Source organism: Gekko japonicus, unplaced genomic scaffold (assembly GCF_001447785.1).
Source record: "Gekko japonicus isolate JY-2015 unplaced genomic scaffold, Gekko_japonicus_V1.1 scaffold337, whole genome shotgun sequence".
Lineage (NCBI taxonomy): Eukaryota > Metazoa > Chordata > Lepidosauria > Squamata > Gekkonidae > Gekko > Gekko japonicus.
The window spans coordinates 651,677-677,986 of record NW_015175365.1 but is presented as its reverse complement, the minus strand read 5'-3'; the positions used below and the strand labels follow the sequence as shown (position 1 = coordinate 677,986).

General features: G+C 42.9%; 1 protein-coding gene across 2 annotated transcripts in view; it reads left to right on the top strand.

Annotated features, from left to right (window-relative positions):
* The window catches only part of LOC107122361 (ethanolaminephosphotransferase 1-like), a 75,128-nt gene extending 49,023 nt beyond the window's left edge, over nucleotides 1–26,105 (top strand). Inside the window, exons 5-10 of one of the 2 annotated variants that reach the window (XM_015425443.1) lie at nucleotides 664–932; nucleotides 4,109–4,217; nucleotides 15,956–16,004; nucleotides 17,096–17,276; nucleotides 20,964–21,146; nucleotides 24,127–26,105. In XM_015425443.1, coding sequence (XP_015280929.1) covers nucleotides 664–932; nucleotides 4,109–4,217; nucleotides 15,956–16,004; nucleotides 17,096–17,276; nucleotides 20,964–21,146; nucleotides 24,127–24,189 — 854 coding nt within the window. In that variant the 3' untranslated portion in view covers nucleotides 24,190–26,105. The remainder of the gene's footprint in view (nucleotides 1–663; nucleotides 933–4,108; nucleotides 4,218–15,955; nucleotides 16,005–17,095; nucleotides 17,277–20,963; nucleotides 21,147–24,126) is intronic. The other variant, XM_015425444.1, reaches the window with a different exon arrangement.
* Nucleotides 26,106–26,310: the final 205 nt, after the last annotated feature.

Below are 26,310 nucleotides of genomic sequence, written 5' to 3'. Positions count from 1 at the left end.
GGGAAAGAGAGAAGGGAAAGGAAAGGAGAGAAGGAAATGAGGGAAAGAAAGAGGGCAAAGAGATGGGGAGAGAGAGGAAGGCTCTCCCACCACCCCCAACTCCGTGGATCCCTCACTTACCATGATCAAGGCCTTCCCCAGGCTTCAGCGCTTTGGCACGGGCCACAGGAACCCAGTGATGGGCCTCCTCAGGCCTCCCGCAGCACTTTGGCGTGGGAAGCTGGGGGCGGGGCTTGCTGCCACCATTTGTGCCAGCTGCTGGGCTGCCGGAGCAGTGCTCCGGCCCCAAATGACCCCTGTAGACATCTAATACCAAACCATAGTTGAATATCTAAGGGAGAGAGTTGTACACTGAATGGTATCCAGGGGAGAAGGACCAGGTGAAAATTAGTTTTAGGACTACCACTTGGGGATATGCAGCTTGGTACATATCGAGTTTCATGTTCCATGTTAAATATGAAGAAGTAGAAGTGTGCCTATTACTTATACACCCACAGTTCTTTTACCAGGAAAGACTGAAGAATTTTAAAAAACCCATCCTCTGAGCTTCTGGCCTTCAGGGACATTGGGAGTAGTTTGAAAGCATTTAATTCAGACAGCAAAAGAGATACCCAAGATGTTAAATATCTCATTATCTGGATTCTTTTCTGTTTCTGTTTACAGATTCTGTAGATGGAAAGCATGCTCGAAGAACTCAGTCCAGTAGCCCTCTGGGAGAGCTGTTTGACCATGGACTAGATAGCTGGGCTACCTCAATTTTCCCCCTTTCCTTTTTTTCTGTCTGTTCCCGTGATAATGGAAAAGTTGGCGTTCCCGTGTCCACCATGTATTTCTCATGGATTGTTATATCACTAAACTTTATGTTTTCGCACTGGGAAAAATATAACACAGGAGTTCTTTTTCTTCCTTGGGGATATGATATAAGCCAAGTGGTAAGTATTTTTATTTTATTTTATTAGTACTTACAGTATTAACAGAAACAACAAGTATTTCTTGGGGCATGTATATTTGGCAGAGGCTTTAAATGAACTCTAATATTTATTTAAAGTATTGAAGAAATACTTCTTTATTAGATGAGAATAAGGCACAGGGGTAATTTCCTGCAGGAGCGCACAGGAGCAGAGCTCCGGCAGTAAAGAGCCCAGGGGGCGGGCCCATGCAACAAGCCCCATCCCCTGCTCCTAGCAGCCCTCAGTCAGAGCAAGAAGCAGCCACGTAAGTTGCAGAGCCCCCCTGGCCCCTCAGTCCAAAACAGTCCAGTGGTACCTTTAAGACCAAGTTTTATTCAGGTACAAGCTCTCCCTCCTCTGCAAGGACAGAGCTGCACGTTTCCCTCCCCAATAGCTAGCAATCCAAAACAGTTCAGTGGAGCCTGAGTGGTGGGTGCTGCCTTCTGACACATTTCCAGTGATGTCAAGGGGTGTGGCATATGCAAATAAGTTATGCTAATGAGCTCTGCTAATGAGCTCCTGCACCTCTTTTTCTACAAAATGATCCAATAAGGCATATGAGAATAAATCATTAATAGTAACATATTTCCTTTTCCCCATTCCTGAAAGTCCCCTTTGCCTCTCACCTTTTCCTGCTTCTTTCTCTCCTTCCCATCCAACAGCCAACTTACATTTATCTGCCTCTCTGTCTTCAGCTCCCCCCCCCCCAGCAGCCTCTACCTAGGAAAACAATGGCCCAGTTATGTGGTGCCAGCCACTGGGCCAATCCCACTTGCCTGGTATAGAACCCTCAAGGACTTGTGGGGGGGGTACCTCACTCTCCCTGTATCACTCTTCCAGTACTATTTCTGCTTTCTTTCCTCCCCGCAGTCCCCGTATCCTCTCCCCTTTCCCTGCCTTTTCAGCTAGTCACCAACCTATCTTTTATCTGCCTCCCATCTTCAGCTATATTATTATTTATTTACTTCATTTATACCTCACCTTTCTCCACAGTGGGGACCAAAGCAGTTTACATTTTCCTCTTCCCTTTTATCCTCACAACAACCCTGTGAAGTAGATTAGGCTGAAAGTATATGACTGGCTCAGAATCACCCGTTGAGCTCCCATAGCAAATGGTGGCTGATGTAGCTTTTTTATGGGACACACAAAGGTGTTGTTGGGGTTGCTGACCAGAACTAAATGTTAAAAATTGCTGCCCCATGTTTTCTCCTAATTTCTCTCATGTTAGGAGAAAACACACAAGCTATCACTGGGGTAGATCCTACCCCTACCCTACCACTCAACAGAGCAATGTTTGAAGCCTTCCTCCAACTTAGAAGAGCTACTGAAGTTGAATAAAGGCTCCTTAGGCTGGAGGCAGGCTCCTTGGTGGATTGTTGGATCCATTCCACTGCACTGAATTTCCCCATCCCTACAGACAGCAGTTAATGAAGAGGGTCAGGGGTGGGGAAGCTTGGAGTTCAATAATGTCACATTGTGCATTTTATTAGATGTTATGTGGTGAGAAAAGGAAAGAGACATGGGACTGCTGTTTTCAGTGGCATCTGTGCATTTCCTGTAACATCTAATATCAGTCTTATAATAAAAACCATTTAGCCTTCCAACATTGTATTGCTGCATGTGAATTTGGATTGACAAATATTCTTAAACAGACATAATCCCTATCTTTTATTCAATCAAGGCTATTTAAAATTATATAGGATTGATTTTAAAACTTGAATTCAGCCACTTGCTTTTAGAAAAGAACAAAACAAATTTAAATGGCTCTAGTATTTAGCAAGTATATACTACAAAATTGGCAGGCTATCACTGCATTTTTGAAGTATAATACAACTTTAGGCAGAACCATATGGTGCAGACACATGGAAATATATTTACTAAGGAGATATTTTTAAACCATAGGAAGTGTTCAGCAGTGTGCTTTTTAATGCTTGCAGGCAATAATGTATGGGTGAAAATGGGTCATTAATTTTTTTTAAATCACATGACTATCAGTGTTCTGTACAAAGGTTTCTGTTCTAATTAAGGCATAAAGCTAACTTTTCTTCTAGCATCACAAACATAACTGCTTTTGCAGTTAATCAGTTAATTGTCATATGGCATTGCGTGTAGTATAGCTAGGAGATCCTAAGATTGTCTGGCAGCCAGAAGTTCTAGCACTTTAGCATTATACACCACTAGGTGATGAGCTAGACTTGTTTTTAAGGCAAGAGACATTTCAGAAGTGGTTTGCCATTGCCTGCCTCTACCCTGGTGTTCTTTGGAAATCACCCTTCCAAATACTAGCCAAGGCCGACCCTGCTTAGCTTCCGAGATCTGACAGAATTGGGCTAGCCTGGGCTACCCAGGTTAGGGTGCCTTTACAGTGCTTTCATGGTATACCCTGTGGCATCCAGCCCATGCAGAGGCAACGTTTTAGATCAGTGGACAATGAACTGGTTGTTTCTTCTTCTTTACTGTTAATTAGAGTTGCATGTTTGATTCCCCTTCTATCTGATAATGATATTAACCTTACCCAAAATGGTGACGTATCCTCTTTTTGTCATTTTTTTTTTAAGACCTTGATAGCAACCACTATTTTTGTCAAGCCAATGTGGTGGGCACAGCTGCCCCAGATATTCTGAACCTCTTTTAGGGCCTGTTTTTCAGGCACCTTGTGTAGTCTTCACTAAATATACTAAAACTCCCTAAACCTAAACACATTACTAGGTGTTGACTCATTTACTTCAATGGAACATATTTTTGTATACATATGCTCGAGATCTCAGCCATAAATTGTTACTGTATATTAGGGTTGCCAGGTCTGGGATGGAAAATACCTGGAGACTTTGGGGGTGGAGCCAGGAGAGGGTGGGGTTTGGGGAGGGGAGGGGCTTCAGTATGGTGCAATGCCACAGAGTCCACCCTTCAAAGCAGCCATTTTCTCCAGGGGAGCTGATCTCTGCCACCTGGGGATCAGTTGTAAAAGTGGGAGATCCAGAGGCTGGCAGCCTTACTGTATATGTACATGTTGCTCAGCCAGACCTTTTCACAGAGAGGGAAGTAGATAAGTGGCCTATCATTTGTACACTTATCTTTATGTGAGAACAGAACTGGACTTTATATTCTGAAATTTTATTTTACAGATAAAATAAAAAATGTTTTTCTTTTCCCTTTAGGTTACAGTGGGCATGTATTTGCTGACTGCTGTTTTTGGAGTAGACGTTTGGCACAGGCCTTTCATATTTGGTTATTATCTCACAGATATATTAATAATGCTTATTATAGGTAAGGAACTGTTAAAACCTATACTATTGTGTTGCCTGTTTAAATACAGTAGTTTGTATTCAGCCACAGTGTTCTGAAACTTATAAGCAGTTGAATTTTCAGGAGAGAGCTGCAGTATTCACTGATTCTCCTGTCCTGAGGCAGCTCACTGAGTCCCTTGAAATTTTGTTCCTGGGGATCAGTGGACTCTCAGAACAGCATGGGGGCAAAGGGGAGTGTGCAGGCAGACACCATTGCTCTTGCCATGTGGTAGGATTGTCATATAGATGGTTCTCCAGTATGTCTAACCAACTTCTCCTTCAATATCCATTTCTTCTGAAAACAGTTCCTATATCACAGTACCTCGCATTCACCACTGCATGGTATTCATTTCCTAACACAACCTCACTACTTCTTAACTCCTCCCTTTTCATTCAGGGTCTTGTCCAAAGATTCTAAAAGCAATCCTATACAACTGTACTCAGGCCTATTCAGTGGGGATTACTACCAGAAAAGTGTTCATTGGCTGCGGTCACACGGAGCATTAGGCACGCTAGAGGGACGGAAGATAGGCGGATTTTCTGGGCGCGATCTCACCGCCACATCTGGGAAGCGTCGAGCTCCCGTGGTGATCCCGAGGCTTCCCGCGGAAGATGCGCGGTAAAAAACTAGTACCTCGGAGGTACTAGTTTCCTGAAACCGCGGGGCAAGGGCGGGCGTCTGATCGCGTTTCCGGTGGTAGTTCTGGCGCCCGCCTATGTCCCCTCGCAAAAAGGGTTTTTTTTTCAAAGTCTCCACGGATGCGCACAAGCACCCAAGGGAGCATGCGCACATTTGAGTTTTAAAAAAACCCCAACCCCGTTTGCCCCGCGCCCCGCTTCTTTGCCGCGCCGCAGGACTGTGGAGTGATTGGCACCTCTCCCCTACCACGGGACCTCCACGGTAGGTCTGCTCGTGCAGCCGTGCGGTTTTTAGCCCTGGGGAACACAGCCATGCGTCCCCCCCGCATTTTCCTGCCCGTGTGCCCGCAGCCTTAGAATGGCAGAGCCAAGGTGCTCTGTTGTTTCTGTTTTTTGTTGATTTATTTACTTCACTTATACCTTGCCTTTCCCTGAACTGGGAATCCAAAGTGGCTTACAGCATTCTGCTGTTCTCCATTTTATTCTTACAACAACCTTGTGTGGTAGGTTAGCCTGAGTGTGTGCGACTGGCCCAAGGCCACCCAGCAAGTATTTGTGGCGAAGTGGGGATTTGAACCTAGGTCTTTTAGATCCTAGTCAGAAAACTCTACCCACTACACCATACTGAATCTCATAGTATAGTGTACTATGTGTATGTCATTTTCAAAAAGCATGCACTTTAATGGTTTGAAACAACATAGTGTGATTTGGAAGCGGATTGTGTAAGATTGTGTTAGAGGCCAGCACAGATACTTGGGAAAAGATGAATACTAGCCAGTCCAAATTCTATAAGTACATATGAGATAGTTCTGGGATGCTGTCTGATTTATACAAGACATGCAACTTTTCTTTGCCAAGCTACTATTTTCCTTTGCACTGGTTATTAAAAGACATTGCTATCATGTTGTGGTTGATAGTCCATGAATGAAGCCGTCATTCATGCTCCACAATATAGAAATAAGAGGGCTTATGATGAGTTTGTGGAAGCTTGAAACCTCCTCTGGAAACAGATTTTATTAAATTTCGATAAAATGGTGAGAAGGTGCTTTGGGTTCCCATGGGGAAGAAAGGCAAGGTATAAAATAAATAAATAAATGCTATGGATACCCATTGCAAGGAAGTAAATTACATTGATTCAAAAGCTCTTAATAGCATTTATGTACTTTTAGCAGTGTTGTAGCCAAAGTGATTTAGTACAGCTTAATTATTAGTGGTCTAGAGCATGTGATGTTCTTTACCACACTCTACCTTCACTGTGGTGATTCTCATAGTTCAAAGGCCAGCCTGTGATGTACTAGACACTTAGCATTTATTTCCTCATGGGATGATGGGTGATCAAGGCACATGGTGATGGCATTATGCAACCACTTCAATAGACACTCAGCTGAAACACGGTTTCAGTCAATTCACACCTTGTTCCACCTGTATGGCTGTCACAGTCTTTGTCTCCATTCAAGACTGACTTCAATCCTCTTCTGTCAACAAACACTGATGTGCCTTTGAGCCCCTTTCACACAGTTGGTAGCACCAATGTATGTTGAGACTGCATAATAGGAAAGGAGTTGTGTACATTAACACTAGGGTATGTTTGGCATTCGTATTACAAACCAATACACTAGAAACAATGTATTTAAGACTCAGATACAAAAGTACACCAACAATCCAATCCAAAGCAGAGTTATACTCTTCTAAGACCATTTACTTCAATGGACTTAGAAGGCTGTAACTTATTGCACTGCAAGGTATTCTGTTGATGCCTTCTTTGTTTTATATTTTGACTAGGAAAAAGGCCCGTTGTGGAAATAAATTCAGTGGCCTCTAGAAAGAGGCTCTGGGCGGGTGCCCCGGCCTTGGACACTCAGTGTCAATTTGCTGTGGTGACCTCAGCAGGGTATAATGACACTGATTCCACCATTTTCTCCAGAGGAACTGATCTCTGCTACCTAAAGAACAGTTGTAATTTTGAGTGATCTCCAGCCCTCACCTGGAGATTGGCAAGGATGGTTCCCCAGAAGGGAATAGTTGCTTTGGAGGGTGGGGTCTATGGCTTTGTACCTGTCCGAGGTCCCACGCCTCCTGAAACCTCACCCTCTCCAGGCTCCATCCCTCACATCTCCAGGAATTTCCCACCTGGAGTTGGCAACCCTATCTCCTTCCCAGCCAATCATCAACCTACCTTTATTTCCCCCTCACTCTTCAGCTTTCCACCCCCTACACACCTGCAGCCTCTCCCGTGCTCTGAAGCCCTGACTGCTATGTCACATTGGCTGTGATACGGGGGCCACCTAAGCAGCATATAAGCATACAGAGCCCACCATTTTCTCCAGGGGAACTGATCTCTGCCATCTGGAAAGCAGTTGTAATTCTTGACACTGAGTCCACCATTTTCTCCAGAGGAACTGCTACCTAAAGAACAGTTGTAATTTTGAGTGATCTCCAGCCCTCACCTGGAGATTGGACACATTTTACCTCAGAACAGCAAAACTGTTTAGAATGTTAGAGGCAAAAGCCAATCAAGTCGCATATGCAAACGACCTCTGTGTTCCGAGGCAAAAGCCAATGAGGCTGCATATGCAAATAACCTCTGTGTTCTGACTGGCTATGGGAGGGGAGAAGAAGAGCAAAATGTTTAGACTGTTGGAGGCAGGACTTAGGCAAAGCAGCCAGTGGATAGGGAGACCCTCTGAATGACAGATCAGAGAGCGAACTGATTTTGGAGTGTGTGGAATGTTCTAGAGAAGTGCCACCACCATTCGGCTTTTATTTATAAGGGAGATGGGGAAATGAAGGCAAATCTAACCATAAATGTGTGTGGAAAACATTAATCATGTTCTGATGCCAGCAGTAATCTATTTTTATTATTTATAAAATACTTAGAAGCAAGCTGGGTGTTGTATATAGAAAAAAATAAGAAGCCCTGAAAGATTATAATATAAAAAGCCAAGCACATTAAGTAAAAAGAAATATAAAAGGGAGGTAAGGAAAGAAAACTACAGTAAAGAAGTGGATTTTGAGGAGCCAATTGAAGGAAGGTAATGAAGAGGCCAGCCAATTGCCAGAAGAGAAATTTCCCTTTCCCCTATAGATGTTTTCTCTTCTTAGCTATGATTTAGGCTACAAAAATTTCTAAAATTAGAAATTTTATTCAGGTCATTTCTAGTCTATTAATAGTCCATATTTTTTTTTAAAAAAAAATGCTGTGCTTGGATTGTTTTCTTTGTTTCCATTGGTCTCAGTGTTTCCATCTGCAACTTTCCCCCTCAGGTATTATACCCCCCTCCACATAAAGGAGTATCCATCTGCTTTGAATTTGGCAGGGGAGGAAACACCTATATTTTATGGGCTGTTAAATTCTTATCTGCACAGGGATGCATGAACTGTTGTATGAGATCATTTTCCCTCAGTTCCCAGGATCTTAACACTGAGCCTGGCCTCCCTTGCCTTACACTGTTACCCTCTGGTACTTTCAGGACTTTTCTCCCAGACAGATTAACTGGGATCGGAGCTGAGCTGGAGGGAAAGTACTTCAAGCACTAGAGTAAGGAGATGGGTGTGTGTGTGTGTTAGTTTATTTGTTTAACAAAATTTATACCCTGCCATTCTCGCTTCATAAGGGCCACCATGGCGGCTAAAAAATTAAAACATATGTAATAAAATCACATTTTAAAAACCATCAAACCCAACAAAAACACATAATTAAAACAATTAAAACTAGATCTAAAACACACAACCTTAAAAGCAGCAATTAAAACACTGGGCAGGAATGAAAGGATCACTGCAGGAATGCCAAACAAAACAGAAGATGGCAACAGAAGGGGACAGGCAAACCTCCCTGGGGAGAGAGCTCCAGAGTTTTGGTGCCATGGCTGAGAAGACCCTCTCCTGGGTTGCCACTTGCCTAATCTCAGAAGATGGGGGCACCTGAAGCAGGGCTTCTGAAGATGTCTGTAGTGTTTGGGTAGGTTCATAAGAGAGTAGGTGGTCCTTCAGGTATGCTGGTCCGGGGTCCCAAACCATAAGCTGAGGCATCATACTCATTTGTTATGAGTGCCAGAGCTGACAAAACCATCATTTTGTCGGGCTGGGCCATAAAATGCTATGCCAGGTACCAGAGATATAAACTTTATAAAGGACACAGACAAACCCAATTAACAATATTATTTTTTACTCAAAATACAAACATGCTTAAACCATTAACACTCTTACAGTATTTCCTTTACTTAATAGTCTTTGATAACTGTCACTCTTGCTCTGACTAATTGTGTCAAAATCTGGAGTCAAAGTCTGTGCTGTAGCAATCTTGAGTATGCTGTTTAGGTGTGTGTCTGTAAACTGAGAATATACTTTTGATTTCTTGACATTACAGAAAAGAGCTGTTCACAGACGTACGTTGTCTCAAACATAGACAGAATTTTAGAAGCAAAAGCCTTAAATTGGGGGTAATTCAGGCCCAAAAATTGGTAAAATTTGCTAATGCCAACTTCAGAAAGCTTATCCTGCAGTACAGCATCACAGTGCCCCCCCCACACCTACCTGTGATTTGTGGCATCCTTTCATTGGTAGGTGGGGAACAGTGTAAGTGTCCCATTTTTTTTCAACTGTATTTACATTACTAGGGGTGTACGTTTAGCTAAATCCAAGCCGAAAAAAATCCGAAAAATACCTTATCAGTATTTTCCAGTTATTCTTTCAGCTGGATATAGGTTTGGCTATTTTTCAGGTATCTAAAATGACCAACCCAAGATTGTTTTGGGGCCGCCAGATAGTAAAAGTTAAAGGGTGTTTAAAGGGATTGCAGTCCCTTTAAATGCCTTCTGGGTGAACTTGCCACTTGGAGAAGGTTTTAAAGGGAATGCGAGCCCTTTAAATGCCTTTGGAGTTTACTCATGGAGGCACAGCTTGGAGAAGGCATTTAAAGGGAATGCGAGCCATATTAAACACCTTTCCCCCCTCTATTGAAACCAGTGGAGGATGAGGGCACCTTCTTTGGGAGCCCATAGAATTGGATCCCCTGGCCCTTTTTTAAAACGGGGGGGGGGGGGGGTTGAGGAGAGGCATCAGCAGTTATGCTGCAAAGTTGGTGCCTCTACCTCAAAAAACAGCCCCCCCCCCAATTCTCACATACCCCTGGATTCCAAAAAATCCAAAATCCGCATACTGGTATTGGATCGGGAATATTGGAAAATACTGATTATTTGGGGTTCAAATTGCTGGGTGACTTTTGGCCAGTAACTCTCTCAACCTAACATACCCTGCACAGTTGTTGTGAGGACAAAATCATAGATGGGGAGAACAAAACTTGTAAATTGCTTTGGGGCCCCATTTGGGGAGAAAAGAAGGGTACAGATGCCTAGAAAATAAAAATGATGGAACAAAATCTCATTAAGTCTTTAAGGTGGCTCAAGACTCCTGTTTTATCTTAGCCTCCAACTACACCCTTGCTCTTGCATGCCACCCCCCACCCAACACACTCAGCACCTTCCCTCACCCCAACAGCTATTTTTCTCCTCTTCTCCATGGCTTTCCAAGCACAGTTTTCGCCACGCACCCCATTGCACACAGTCTTTTCCTTCCATGCCCCTCCCTCCAGTCCATTATACCCCTCCCCCCAGACACACTCTGGCATTCCCATTCCTACACATCCCCTAATGCCCATTTCCACCAGCAGCTCCCCCACCACCACCACCATCTTCACACATAATAACTTTCTCCCTCTCTTCTTCTTTCTTCTGTCCTCCCCAAAGGCTGCTTCTCTGGCATTGCAGTGGAGAAAGAGTGAGAGAGGTGGGCAGAGGGGAAGAAGAAAGTGGCAGTGACAGTGGTGAAGGAGGCAGCTTCTGCTGAAGCAAAGGGGGAAGCCCAGTGCTCACGTGCACTGATGGGGAGGTGGCAACCCTCCACCTCTGATAGGAGGAGAAGGGGTGGCAGCCACACATGTGCAGCCTGGTCCAACCAAAAGAGAGAGTGGGGGGGGATGGCCCCTCCAACAAGCTGGCCTGACACATGTCTTTTTGCTGCTCTTGCTGCCGCCGCCACCACCACCTTTCTCTTCTTTCTTGCTCACAGGCCAGATAACAGACTTGGACAGGCTGGTTTTGAACCTTGGGCCATATGTTTGACACCCCTGAATAGAGCTTCCAATGTCAGCACCAACACCTTCAATTGTGCCTAGAAAAAAATTGAAAGGCTGTGTAGATGAGCGAAGACTGGAGTGATATGGTCTCTACAGTCCATTCAACATCTTGGCTGCAGCATTCTGCATCAGTTGAAGTTTCCAAACACTTCTCAAGAGCAGCCCAATCCCAAGGGCAGCTGGCTAACCAGTCAAAGCTGGTACAAGGCATTCCTGGCCACAGCAGCCACTTGCTTATCCGGCAGTAGGCCTGGATCCAAGGGCACCCCAGACCGGTTCCTTCTCGGGGAATGCAGCCCCATCCAGAGTGGGTGACACCAGAAATCCTGGGTTAGACCGTCCACTCACCACTAGTACTTCTATGTTGCTGGGATTAAGCTTCAATTCATTAGCCTTTATCCACTCCAGTACTGCCTCCTGGCACCAGTTCAGGATTTCTACAGTCTCCCTGGGATCAGCCACAAACCTTTGCCTGTGTACTCTGTTTTTGTTTCAAATTAGATACATGGATTTTCTTTTGCTGTTGAATGGGAGGTTGCCTTTTCTTCTTCTTTTTTGCCTTGTGGACCTGCAGCTAATGGACTTCCATTGGGGAAACAGCACAGCTGCTTTCCCATGAATTTAAAGACATCAAGAGATTTCCAGTTCTTCTTCACAGATCTCTTACATGTCTTTTGGTTTGGTCCTGCCTTTTGTTGGGGGAATACAAGTATGAAGCATTTGCTTCCGTTTTCATCCCCCAGTTTTTCTGCAACAGCCTGCTTGCTAACCTACAAGGCAATCTGTGCTGTACAAGTGGGTAGCATGTGATTTGTCTTGGGGCTGCCTCTTTCTCCCCTAGTGCCTGCCTTTTAGAGTGGAAGCAAAATATTTCATCTGTACACAAGTTGATGGGGGGAGGGTAGAGCTTCTGCCTCTACCAGCTTACCCCCATCTGTAGCATGTGCTGTCAGGGAGTACAAGCAAAATGTTGGTATGCTTCTGGGGGGGCAGGGATGGCACCAGAGCAGAAAAGAGAATGGAGTGACAAGCAAACAGAACTTATTAGATATGCAAGAAAGGTGCCCCACCTCCATCAGTGAGGACAAAGGAATGATTGACAGAATGTGGAAATGCTGCACACAGTGGTACTTATGGGGATGATGCCCTCTGGTAAAAATATCTGCACATTTTTCTGGCTGGAAAATGCACCTGTCTGTTTATCCACCAAATTACTTTCCCACTTCCCTGCTCCTCTTGTTTTCTTTCCCTTACCTCATACAACTGTGAAAGGCAGAAAGAGAAGAGTGTCAGAAGAATCAGTCATTTATGGAAATTACCAAATGTTTTAGTGATTGAATTAATTCTATTTAAGGTGATTTGGTTTATATTTTTGATTGTTTTACAAATGCATAGCTTTGTTAATGGATAGAGCTCGTTTCTCTTGCACAATCCTACTGGAAGTTGTGCAGCTCCCTTTCATTTCATTAGTGTTCCCACAGATGCTAGAGGGTTGTGGACACACAAAAGGATGTCTGCTGAGTTTATATCTGAAAAACATTGTTTGGTTGTCTTAGTAGGTTAAATTAGCATCTTACATGAACACCATGGCTTTGGGGGAAAGGAAAACAAATTAGTACTAAAAGACTTGGATATTTTTTATGATTGTTTCCTAGGTTCCCCACAGGAGCCATTAAATACTAATAGGACATCACTTAGCCATTTGGTGGCATTTATTAGTCACTGCTGAGCATTTTATGGTGACCTTCTATTACTGTAATCAATACTTGGCAGAAAGATCTAAGCACAAAGTTTTGTGGATATTTGCACTTATTCAATAAGTATTCTCATGGGATACATTTTAACTCTTGGTTTACACAGTTGCAAGAAATCAAATGAGGAAGGGAATGAGGAGGCTTTAGCAAGCCTTCAGTGGTAAAAGTGAAGTTTGTATGAATGTTTAATTGTTGAACTGCATCTGGAACATTTCTTCAATTAAAACTGCTCCCTCTCTTATATTTTCTGCAGAGCGAATTAAATGGGGTAACAAAAAGTATTCATTTGGTAACCTGTGAAAGACACTATTTTCCATCAGAGCATGTTAGGGAGAAGTCCAGGTTACACCTGTTCTTTCACACCTGCTATCTAGTGGGGATTTCTGCTCAGGAGAATATTTAGACATTTTGGTTGAACTGCCTAAGGTGGCAGCCATTGTGGCCTCAGGATAGGACAGAAACCTCCACAAGGCATGTGCAGTTTCCCAGATTCCAAAGGGTAGAAAGGAGGACATGCTCTGCCTCCGGCCTGGACAAATGGCAGGTCGGGAAGAGATGAGGAAGGAAGAGGTGCCAGTTAATCTTCTTAAGCTCCAGTTTTGAAGCAGAGGAGGTCTCTAGCACATGACAGGCGGGGTGGTCCTAGTGGCTCTGGGGCCCCAGGCAGAACTTGATGATGGACCCCAAGAGTCACTCAAAAAGCACAGGGGAAAGGGCAATCAGCTGTAGGGTGGTCAGCCCCCTTCGCCCTACAAGTGATCTGGCTGCAAGGTAGTGGGGGCTCCCAGCAGCTTCCCCAGATGCCCTGTGGTCAAGACCACCCATGGTGACAGGTGCTGGTGAGGGAGCAGGAGAAGGCTTGGGGAGGTCCATGAACATTTTAAAATCAAAATGAGAGGTCTCAGACTGCTAAAAATCTGTTCCTAAATATTGCTTCAGATAATTCTTGCCGTATTGCATGAGTCTTACCATATTGCAAAAGGTGTTGTGAATGCCAGTGATCAAGTGAATTTCTCACTTGACAGCACACCATCTGTTCTTCCTTAGGAGAGCAATGCCTGAAGATTTGCTTGTTCATTAAGAACAAGCTGCTTCATTACCCAGAGTACCATTGACCAAAATGTACAGTAACACATATTACTATAGGGAAAGTCTAGGAAACTGTACTTGCCCTCATGAGAATGAGAATTAGACTTCTCCTATAGTAATATGTGTTACTTTCATTTTTAAAAAAGACAAGGACATGGTTGTGGTCAGTGAGTTCATCTTGGCCAAAACAGCACTGTATATAAAGAACAAATTGTTGGCAGTTAGCAGCCTCGGATTGCTAATTCTAGGCCAAGCTTCTATTTATGATCTTCTTGGTAGCGTTCATTTTAACAAATCAAACTTTAACATTGCAGCAGGAAATTTAGATTTAACCTCAAACATCATTGTTTTGTCTTAGCTCATCTTTAATATGATGCAGATGTTTAACTGCTATACATGTCAAGTTTTTGTTGCAAAGGCCCTTTCTGCATAACCAAAACCATAAGTAACTGCAGTGCAGATTAGAGAGAGTGAGTGGCACCAGTAGTGTATAGGCAGTATTGAGAGAAGTGTATTTGAAAGAGATATGTAAACATATCCAACACACTACAGAGGCTTTTTCTAGCAGGATCTAATCCAGATGTTATGTATAGGGCAGCTGTTAGCTTTGTTTTTAGGAAAGCAGAGGGGAAAATGATGGAGTAATTACAACGTTACAATAATAAACAACATGAAGAACGGCATCTGAAATGTTTCATATTCTCAAGCTTCTTAAAACAAGGACGACCAGGTTTGGAATTGCTGTGTATCCTCCTGTACCAGACCTGCATGTAGACTAGTTTCAGAAGGTAGTTGTATTGGTCTGCAATAGAACAACTAGATTCCAGTCCAGTAGCACCTCAGAAAACTAACAAGATTTTGAGGCATAAGTTTTCAAGACTCGAAACTCCCTTTGTCAGATACCTACCGTACTAATCTGACGAATCTGACCAAGGGAGCTTTGACTCTCGAAAGCTCCTACCCTGAGACTCTTGCTGGACTCAGACCTGTGACTGCCTCCCTACCTACACTTCTGAATTACTCAGTAGGTCTGGGACTGTGACTGACTTCTGCACCCTCACCCATTCCTCATCTGTGGGTCAAACGGCATATGCAAGAGATGTAGGATTGAATCTCTTTTTCGGAAAAATGAGAAGAGCTGTCACTGAGGTTTGCCAACTTGATTGAGGCAGGGGATGGGGTGGGATGGTAACCATTTTTCCTATCAAATCATCCTCCAACCTGCTGTATCCCAGTTACTGGGAAGAATACCTTACTTCCCACCAGTGTTCCCTCTAAGCTGAGTTAGTGTGAGCTAGCTCACAGTTTTTTAGCCTCCAGCTCACCCATTTTTGCCTCAGCTCAGGAAGGAGGGATGCAGAGCAAACAAATTGATGCAGCAGCCAAATCACCCACTCACAACTTTAATGCCATTAGCTCACAAAGTAGAATTTTTGCTCACAAGACTCCACAGCTTAGAGGGAACATTGCTTCCCACCAGCCTTTCAGTGGGGCAAACATCAGTTTTGAGCAGGAAAAATTGCATGGGTAAAAAGGATCGTGCGTACACACTGATTTGCTGTTGCTCCTCTCAAGCTGGTAGCTTCCAGTGGCTGAATTTAATTTACAGTTATGATATAACAGCACATCCACACTAGTTTGATCCTGTGTCTATAGGGTTCCTGAGTCACTGCTGGTACTTCTTTTATATTAGGCATCCTACTGCAACTCGACCCAAAGCCACAGGCTCTGACTCCATAAAGTACATGCAGAGTACTGCATGCCTTATGTATGGCTGCAGGTGCCTTTGGGTATGTGTGGTCCAATATGGTGTGTAAGGGACAGTATTGTGGGCTGCATGCAAAAGGCATGCATTCGCTTGAGTGCACAAATCTGTCCAACTGGCCTGTGCATCAGCTTCCTTCATATGCTTGAGAGATCCTTCTTCCTGCTCTTTCTCCATCCATTTACAAATAGCCATTTACATGGCACGTAAGATGCATTCTGTGTATATTTGATGCATTTGTGTTTATATGCTCTGCCTCTACAAAAAACATATTGAATCAATAAGTCTTTTTTTGTCAAGTAACCATGAATCATCATTTATACTTTTTCTCTTCCTAGTCTGCTGTGTATTTATTTCCCTTCCACAGACCTTCTACAACATTCATCTGTAAGTAAGCGCCAACATAAATGAATGCTCTTTCATCCTGCTTAAGACATTGGGCTTCTTATCTTGTAATGAAATATATTTAAATGTTTCAATATACTGTGTTTTATGTCAGCCAGCCACTTATTGCTAAATGACTTACTATACAGCAAAACTAGTTTGCATGATACAAAATGCTGGTTCTCCCCCAGCCCCCACCCCATTCTTCCCTTCTAAAATTTTCAACTGATTTTCTTTCTTCCCAGTTCAGTCCTTCCTACAATCTCATATATCTGCTTAAGAAAAGTTTGTAATGTGCTGTATTCAGAATTGATGAAGTTTCTGCACTAAAACGTAAAGGGGAGATGGGGGGGGCCTCAGTGGTATGGTGCATGCTTTGCATGGGGAAAGCTCACAGTTTCGGTTTCTGCCATCCTCAGTCAAAAAGTGTCTCAAGTGATGGGAAAGCCTTTTTTCTGCTTGTGACTGTGGAGAACTGGTTCCCCTCACAGTAGACCATCCTGGGCTAGACGGGCCAGGGCTCTGGCTTGGTGTAAGGCAGCTTCATATCAGTAATTCCACTGGCTTTTCCAAAGGCTGCTGATTAAAGCAAAGGGTGGTTCCTCTTCCATCTTCTTTCTGCAATGTACTATCCTTCTCCCATTGACAGTGAGATGTTATGTGTATTTACTCCCATTGATTTCTATGGAATCCAGTGGAACTTTCTCACAATAAAGTGTCCATAAATTGCAACCTGGATATAAATAACTGCTACATTACAGTTGAAGAGCTGCTTATTACAGCTGTTATTTGTTGCTGTTGTTCAGTCGCACAGTCGAGTCCGACTCTTCGCGACCCCCTGGACAAAATCTGTTATAGTTAGCAACAAAAGTCTGTCTACTGCTAGGGAAATAATCGATTAATTTAACATGTATTGAATCTATATTTATTGAATACAATAAATTTTATTGAATACAATAATTTTCTTCTTTCAAAAAAAAAAAAGATGAATGACTTAAGGGTTGTGACCAGTGCCTTGGGACGTATGACTCTGACTACAGGCTTCTGTAGAGGAATGCTGTCTCCGCCCATAAAGTCAATTGCTTCTTTTGTAGAGCATATGGAAAGAGAACACTGCTGAAGGATTCTTTATATGAAGGACTGCTACCGCTGTTGTCTCCTATGCTGCTCTTTACACTCCTCACCATCTGGGTTTTTTTATCACCAAGTGAAATACTGGTGAAACAAACCAGACTGTTCCTATGGATGGTTGGAGTTATGTTCTCAAATGTTATTGTAAGTATACTTGGATGTCTTTCAAATACACTTTATAAACATCTTATCCTAATTAATAAGATGGAACTATATTTGTTTTGTTATACCTTGGCAAAGGCCGCATGTTCATAAATGACTTGCATGATGCTTCTGAGATAAAAGGACCCCTGAAGAGACTGGATTTCTCATTATACCTGCTTGAAACTGAAGAGGACTTCAGTGCTCAGCATTACTCCACCTCTAGCTATTTCATTTAGCAGAATTATGGTATTGTAACAACATTATATTTCATGTACGAGCACAGGTTGTAAAAATAGCATTAAGTATCAGTGCAGTGCAGATTCTTCTGCAGAGATTAACGGGTAAATTATGCCTTAGTGACACACTGCTCATTTACCATTTTCAAAAAAAAAATAATCAAACTTAAGTAGCACCTTTTCAGTCTTACATTTTATAAAGTAAGCTAAGTGATTGGCAGAAACTGCATTTTACAGAGATTTACCACTTCTGAGTGTATTTCCTTCAGTAGTGAGTTACCCATGGAAGGCATGCTGATCTTGGAGAGGATTGTAAGTCTGTTCTGGATGGGTCACTCACTGCTAAGGGACTGGGGGGGGGCATGCACTTTAGGAATGCTCTGTGGTTTGTTTTTAATGTTTGACTACCTGGCAGGGCTATGTGGTGTATCAGCTGCATCTGCTCCTACGAAACGCAGTCCTAGTCTCTGCAATAGAGCCAGTTTGGTGTAGTGGTTAGAAGCGCGGACCGTAATCTGGGAGAACTGAGCTTGATTCCCCACTCCTCCACATGCAGCTGCTGGTGTGACCTTGAGTCAATCACAAGTTCTCTCAGAGCTGTTCTCTCAAAAGCAGTTCTCAAAAGAGCTCTCTCAGCCCCACCTACCTCATAGGGTATCTGTTGTGGGGAGAGGAAGGGAAGGCAATTGTAAGCCGCTTTGAGGCTCCTTCAGGTAGTGAAGGGTGGGGTATAAATCCAATCTCTTCTTTTTCTTCTAATATATGCCCTGGTGGCTTCTAGAGTATACTGAGAGCCTTGCATTAATCATGGGACTACCTTTTGAAGTGTCCAGAAACTATAGCTGGTCAGGAATGCAACTGATGGGTTGCTGACCGACATTAACTGAAGATACAATTCTAGTCCTCAAGCAGTTTACTTTGGCTTCAGAACAGTATCAAAGAGATTAGGATTTAATCTTTAAAGACACTATTCAACTGAAAGAGTACCTTATCCCATGTAATGCCTCACAGTATCTAGAAGAGGTCTTTTATGGATATTCCTTTTTTCTAAAGGGTTACGGATGGCCAGAGGCTGGGCCTCTTCCGTATTCAGGAGAGTGCTCAAGACCTTCCTTTTTAGGTCTTATGACCTGTTTTATTGCAGCTAGCTTTTTAAATGTTTTCTGCTACTATTTTATCTCCCCCCCCTTATTTTCAGTTTCAGCCTATTTTATTATAAGGCATTTGTGGGATCTTTTTGGACAGGAAGCAAACTATCAATGAATTAATTAAGGCTAAGAAAAAAATGTAATCACTCCAAGAAATTTTAAAATGTTCATCATGCAGACAAAATGGTCTAATCCCTCAGAAAAGCATCTGGCAAAAGCACAATTGTTATGTTACTAGTTTTAAATATTTGAAAGCTAAATACTCCACAGTGGCCATAGGTAAATAAGATTGTTAAAATTGCATTGTTCCATTTAGGAATTCAGCTTCTAAAACCAAATATAAAATGTAAATATTACTAATGTTCACATATTTACTATGGGTCCAGACAAGCACACAGATAGCTGGTTTCTTTCACATAGTTCCACTTTAAATCAGGCATTCAGCCTTGCAGTGTGGCTTTATTCTGTAAAGGACAAGATTTATTGCACAATGACTCCAGCCTGAGTGGATGCTTTTGTTAAGGGTTCCAGCTATATTCCTCAATGAGAAAACCTTACTTTGGAATTTCCTGCTCATGATAGTATCCAGACACATCTGAGCCAATAATGGCAAGATGCCCACAAGAGAAGAAATACGGACACACATGTTCCTTGTTAGCCAGCATTTCACTGTGGATATTCAGTAAAATCTATGTTACAGTGCCGACTTGCAGAAATAATTATTATTGTGTTAGGAAATTACATGACTGAACCATGTCTTCATTCACACCATACAAAAACAACCAAACCCTGTATTTCATGAATCCAAGAACCACATTATTGTTCTCTGCTAGACTTTTCTATTCCTCTTTCCTGTTCAGAAACTAGTTGCCATAGCAATTTCTTTACCCTCCAGTTCTACCAAATTTGTCACAATCCTGTGCAGAGCTAAGCATGCTTAAGCCCAATGCTATCAATAAGATTAAGTATGCTTAAGTCTGTAATAGATTGTAGCTACTGTCTTTCATTTTCATTCAAGTGTCTTAAATATCAAACAAATTTAGCTAGAATTCATCTGCTCTCTTCTATACGCCTTTTATTTTTACAACATCCACTTGTTTAAGAGATGCTTATTCTCAGTTGTGACCTAATAAGAATGCAATTTGAGATAGTAGGCATGACCACTTTGTCTCTGTGAGGGGAAAAAGGGAGGAGATTGATAAACAATTTAGGATCTTGCATTCTTCAATACCAAATAGTAGCTAGAAGGAAAATTTACTCAGTACTTCTTACAGAATATGAGTTATCAACTGGCATTAACATTTTATGGAGGAATACCTGAATTGCTCTGAAAAACTCCAAGCCCATTGTGCAAATCTTTTAAAAATCCAGGAGATATTTAAAGGCTTAAGTGCCCCATAGCTCAGGGGGAAAGTGAAGTATAGTCTCAGCATGTCCAAAAGATGGAGGTGTTGCTGGTCAGTAAGACTTGAGAGTCTTACCTTTAAAGCTCTTTGTGATCTGGGACCTGGGGCCATCTCTCAACACACAAACCAAGGCACTGATTACACTCTTCCAATCAGCTTCTCCTTACATCATTCTTCCACCAAAGGGCTCCTTTTTCCAGGTGCTGGGGGGGGGCAGCGGAATGGAAGACTGTTCAATTTAACAATTTTCACTGGGGTTTGGCTTGTGATTGGCACGATGGAGTGATCTTGTTTTCAGATTCCAGATATGAAGTGATTTACTAAATTGCTGGCTGACTTAAGCCTGTGTTTGGGGAAACTTGGGAAATAAATAGTTCCAATAAATAAGAGGGCAGTGGGGGGACTCTCCATTAGTGACAAAGCTTCCCATCTTATTAGAGCTGTGAAACAAATGTTATTGAACGTACTGAAACATGAACGTTCCAAAAACAGGTGCAAAAGTCACCAGAAGGGAGCAGTGGGCTCAAAATTTGTGGACCCCCCTCTCCCAATATACTTACTACCCAAAATACTAGGTTGGATCCTAAGGTTGTCTTTCTGCTGATAGTCAGTGGAGTGTGTGTGGGGGGGTGTTACCCAGTTTCTCCTACTGTTCCTGAAGCTCTCCTGTTCTCCAGAAGCAGTGTTTTGGTGAGCTTAGTGGGCTGCAACGGCAGTGGGGAGGCAGACAAGTTCCATTGTATCAGTGGAGTGCTTCATTTCTATAATGAAAGGGCAATACTTGTGGTGAATCTGGTGAATGCAGTGCAATCTCCACTTCCTAATCTCTTTCCCAACTGGGAAAAAAGTTATTTTTCCTCTGCCACTCACTTACATATCCAAATTTAATTCCTACAGTGCAGGATGATAATTTGCCAGATGACTCACACGAGATCCGAAGTGCTTCATTGGCTTTTGATCCCATTAGCTGTCATGGTCTACACAGCAACTGCTGGGTTTCAAGGCAAATGGGAAGAACCAGTACTTGCAGCATTTACCATCTTCGTCACAGCTGTTCATGTCCATTATGGAGTTTGTGTGGTAACACATATGTTTTTATGATTAGTTAAAAAAATATAGTTTGCATTCTCAAAACATAGACACCTTCATGGCTTCCATCAGCAAGCATCCAATCGAGGATCTTTTAAAGGTGTAGAAGTACTTTTAAAGTAGAAGGCCCAACCCTTCCCCCAATGTTTGGCATTTGTGGATTGCCTGCTGAGAAAGACAACGGTATGGCCTGATTTCATTCCTTTTGTGAGGCCCCACCTGCTCACCCTGGGGCAGCCTGTGCTCCACCGTCTTGCACTCTCCTCAGTGGAGGGAAGAGGGTTGCATCACCTTGTTCCTCCTCCAAGTTGGATGTGCCCCCACTGCAGCGCAGCTGCTTCCTCTCTGGCTTGTTTCAGGGAACCTCCTTTTATTCCCCCCACTTTGGAGCCTATGCTCCCCTGCCCCTGTCCTCTCACTTACCCACACAAGCATTGGGCAGCTCACTTGCCCTTCTCTGGGCTGCCCCTCCCCATTGGTTATCCAAATGTTTGAGCCCTCCCCTTTAATTACCCCCCAGCATATCCGTGGGGTGGCCACCATTGCCCTGGGCTGCCAGCCAGCTCCTGAGTTGGTGTGGGGAGCCAATGCTACTTGATGCTGGAGAAGCAGGCTCTTGCCTGGGCAGCCAGGACCATGTGGGCATTCTGCATAAGTAGCGTTCCTGCCACCATGCCAGAGCTCACCTCCTCCCAGCACTCCCAGCCTGAGTGCTCTGGCACCAGCTTCCCTGCTGGCTGCTCCTGTTTCAAGGTGGCCCATGTCACCTCCTGGCTTGCCTCTTTGCACTCTGCTGCCTGTGTGTAGGTCTGGGGCATCAGGGACAGTCTTCGGACTAGCTGGGGCTGTGTGTCCTGGCTTTCCTCCATGTGACCCAGGCTCGGCATAGGGGCTTATCCCAACCCAGAGCTTGCTGCCAATCCCAGACATGTTTATAGTAATCAGAGCCATTTAAACTCCTGCTTTCTGCTCTTCATGAAAAGCAGCTGAGTGGCAGTGAGCAGAAAGCAGGGGTTTAAATGCCTCCAAGCCATTTAAACCTCTGCTTTCTGCTCCCTGCCACTCAGCTATTTGGTATAAATGGCTTGAGTGAAAAGCAGTGGGGAACTGAAAGCGGGAGGTGAAATGGCTTGGAGCCATTTCACCCCTTGCTGCCTGCTCCCTGCCATAAGTGGTGGCAAGCAGAAAGCAGGGACTTAAATGGCTCATGAACCAATACAAACCAGTTCAGTTTGCGAACCGCAAAAATGCAGTTTATGCCTATTCCTAAACAATACCCCTTGACCATCCTTTATTGTTTTTTAAAATTAATCTACTTTAATCAGATAAAGTATATTTTACAGAATGCTGTAGTCCCATAAATACAGGATAAGAGGATAAAAATATTACAGAGATTTGTTTTTAGTTCTAACTGTATCACAGTCATAATCTTGACTGATTGATTTTATATAACTATTGATACGTGCCATACAGATCTGCAATAGCTTGCCAGATAATTTTTAGATTGGCACAATCCTAGAGTATCTTGGAAAAATCAGTTTGTGGATCATTTTTCATGACCTTAGGTATTTTCCTCCTTACTGAGGATAGGCAATAGCAGTTTTTTTCACATGTTCCAGGATTTCCGGAACTTCATACTACTTGAAAACCATTTTGAGGCAGCTGGTAATAGGAGGAAGTACTGGTTTGGATCCAGTACAAGACCATGCAAGGATCGTCAGTCTTCCTGGCTCCCCTCCCCACAGCAGTCCTTTTCTAACTCCAGGAAAGTTTATTCACATGGTCACAGGAGCTTCATAGAGTAATAGTCACACAAGATGCAAGGCTGCAGAGGGGAGGTGGAAGTATGCAGAATTGTTCCTTTCTTCTTCTTTCATCAGCAGAGCTCTGCTCACACAAAGGTCAGGAAGGAGTGATTTTGCTCTCTACCTTCCCGACTGCAACTGAACCATAAACTGTTACTCCTTAAAAGGCCTGCATCCCTGTGAATAAATTTCTTACCACTGAAAGGACCTGCTGTGGGGAGGGTAAAGCTGGGAAGATTGGTGACTACCAGTGCCTTGTTGTCTTCAGGCTTTCCCTCAGGCCAAACAGCTCATCATCTGTACTACCTTACCATGGAGCAGCTGTGCCTTATCTCTTCATACAGATAATTTGGGGATGCCTAGGAACCCTATACACACCACCTGAGCTACCTGGAGGAACGGCATGATTTATTAAATTTGACAATATAAAAATTTACTTCACAGTAATAAAGAGTTTTTACCCATCAGTTTTTAAACATATTTAGTTCATCTTTCCTTTGAGGTTTTTGATGTGAAATTCCACAGAAGGGCTTTACCTCCTTCCTCAGATGGAAAGTAGCCATGACCATACACATGAAGAAACAGCTGCACAAGTCACATCAGTGCACATTGGTATCACAATTATTAACATGGATTAGGGTTGCCAAGTGCTTTTTGAGCCACAGCGAGGGACTCCTGGCTGGCGGCTGGAGTGCGCACGTCACCCCGAAGTGACGTGACGACACTGGGCGGCGGGGCCACGACCATCCGAGGGAAAACCATAGTTTTCCCTCGGATGACCGTTGCCCCGCCCCCAGCATGCCCAGCGTGGTTGCGTCACTTCCGGGTGACGTGCACGTCGGGGGGGGGTTCCCCCCGGGGCCCGATCCGCCGGTGGCGGGGAACGGGCCTCTGGGGCGGGGGTTTCCCCGCCCCCCGGGGGGACTTGGCAAGCCTAACATGGATTGTTAGGGATAAGGGTCAAAGAATTTAGTTTCTGACATCAAGCAAGTATTAAGTATGACCCCAATACATTTCTTGCATTAACAGACCACAAAAGGGAATTACAGCGAGGATACTAGCTTTGATCCAAAATTACTTCAATTTCATACGATTAGATCATCCTTTTGGATTTTGATAGTGGTATAATTCCATTTTCTAATCAAGATGTCCTTTATTCTTTTAAGGGGAAACAGCTGAGCCAACATTTCAATATCTACATCTTTTCCTTGAAGAAGTACACTAAATAAATTTGGAATCTATTGCTTCAGTGCTACAAAATGTTCTATATGACAAAAACACACCGACATGGAGTAGAAGCTTCTGACTTAACATGAAACGACTGGTACTTGAGGGGAAGAGGTGCTGAAGAGTGAAGCTCTGACTCCCCCTTTGATCTTCTGATTTACTCAAATATTTACTAATTTCTTATAATACCTATTTCCATTGGAATCAATCTTCCTGAGATATCTCAGCCTTTTCTCACTCTTCTTTCTTTCAGAGTGACCTTGCTGATCTAATCCTTTATACATTATAGACATACTTATGACTACTCTTGCTTAGTAATGAACTCTTCTACTAAAGGACCAAATTACAACAAGTAATGCCACCGGGAATGAATATAATGGGGTCGTAGTACAGGTTTCCATAGTTCATAATGCTTTACTATGAGGTGAGCCTTTTTACTCTGAAACTATTAACTCTGTTTGCAATTTAAAATAAGATACATTTTGAGCTTCCAAGCCATGTACACCTGTGTAATTGGCTTTCATTGGATTAGATGGCACATGCTCAGATGTTGATGGCTTTAATCCCTTACTTGGTCTCCATTAAACTGATGATTACTGAAGCTGATTTGAATGTTTTGTACATTAGAAAGTAATTTACAGAATACTGCAGTCCAGCAATCAAATCATCAAGCTGTGAAAAGTCACATACATCAACAACGCAGGACATAACCGCACGTAAATCCAATCCTTACGAAAAATAATTGCATGAGGTTTGAAGGGAACCCTGGCCATTGTAAGGAGGAAGCTTTGTAACTCAACAACATGTTTAAAAAGTATAACAAACCAATCTAGCATGCAGTCCCAGACAAGCCAATCTTAAATCAAGCATCCTGGTTCCATCCTTGGCAACTCGACTTTCCCCACACCAACTTTACAATTTCCAGCCAGCTGTGCAATTTATAATAGAAAATAAACCTGTGAACATTCACAGATGTTGCTCATCAATGAAGTACAAACAGCCATGGTGAGTTGTCCACCACTTATATAGTAGCTTTAAGAAAATAGGAAAATTTTGTTTCAAGTCATGATAGAAATCTAGGCCAGACAACATTTGTGCTATTAAAGAAATTCAGTTAGCACAGATATGTGTTCATGCATGCCTTACTGCTATTGTATGTTCCTACTTGCAGAGCAAATGCAATACGACACACTAATTCAAATGGGCTATGTGGAAAGCCCCAGTTTTAGAATGTAATTCTTCTTGCACATATGTTGAGGAAAAGAACTCAAGTATTACGGGTCAGTTCTAATGGAACAGTTCACTGACATGGATATATTTTGAAGAGAGATTTAATTGAATTTATAATTTTAACTTTTTAATTGTTGAAATGTTTAACTGGTTTTATGTTTGCCACCTTGTGGACCCTGATTGGGTGGGAAGGCAGCAAAAATGTTGTAAATAAATAAATATAATAAATATTTTTTCATTGCCGTAGAGTTAAATAACACAAAGACTAAATCACATAATCTTTGGGCATTAGCTATCATATTATGTCTAACCTAGTGGAGTGTTCAGCCACTTGTACAAATACACATACATTTTCACACTACAAAGTGTTTTACACTGTGAACTCAGAAATGTCTCTAAGATTATTTGGTTTGGGGAAGCAAATGTGGGAAGGGGTGGTCCTCCTTGTCAGGTTATCTTATGGTGTGATACTGTAAACCAACAATCCTATTCTAAATATATTTACATGGATCTAGCCAATTATTTAAACTAAACTTCCTTGCAAACGTATGTTTATACTTCCAGCCTGAGTCTCATTCAGGCAGTCCCTGAAGTGTCACTTTTCTGTTACTTTACATTTAATCTGCACGGACCTGGACGGCCCAGGCCAGCCCAATCTCGTCAGACCCCAGAAGCTAAGCAAGGTCAGCCCTGGCAAGTATTTGGGTGGGAGACCTCCAAGGAATACCAGGGTTGCGACGCAGAGGCAGGCAATGGCAAATCACCTCTGAATGCCTCTTGCCTTGAAAACCTCCAGGGTCACCATAAGTTAGTTGTAACTTGACAGCAACAACATATTAAATCTAATGTTAGAGAAATTGTATTCTAAAAAGGTAGTTATTTCGTGCATGCCT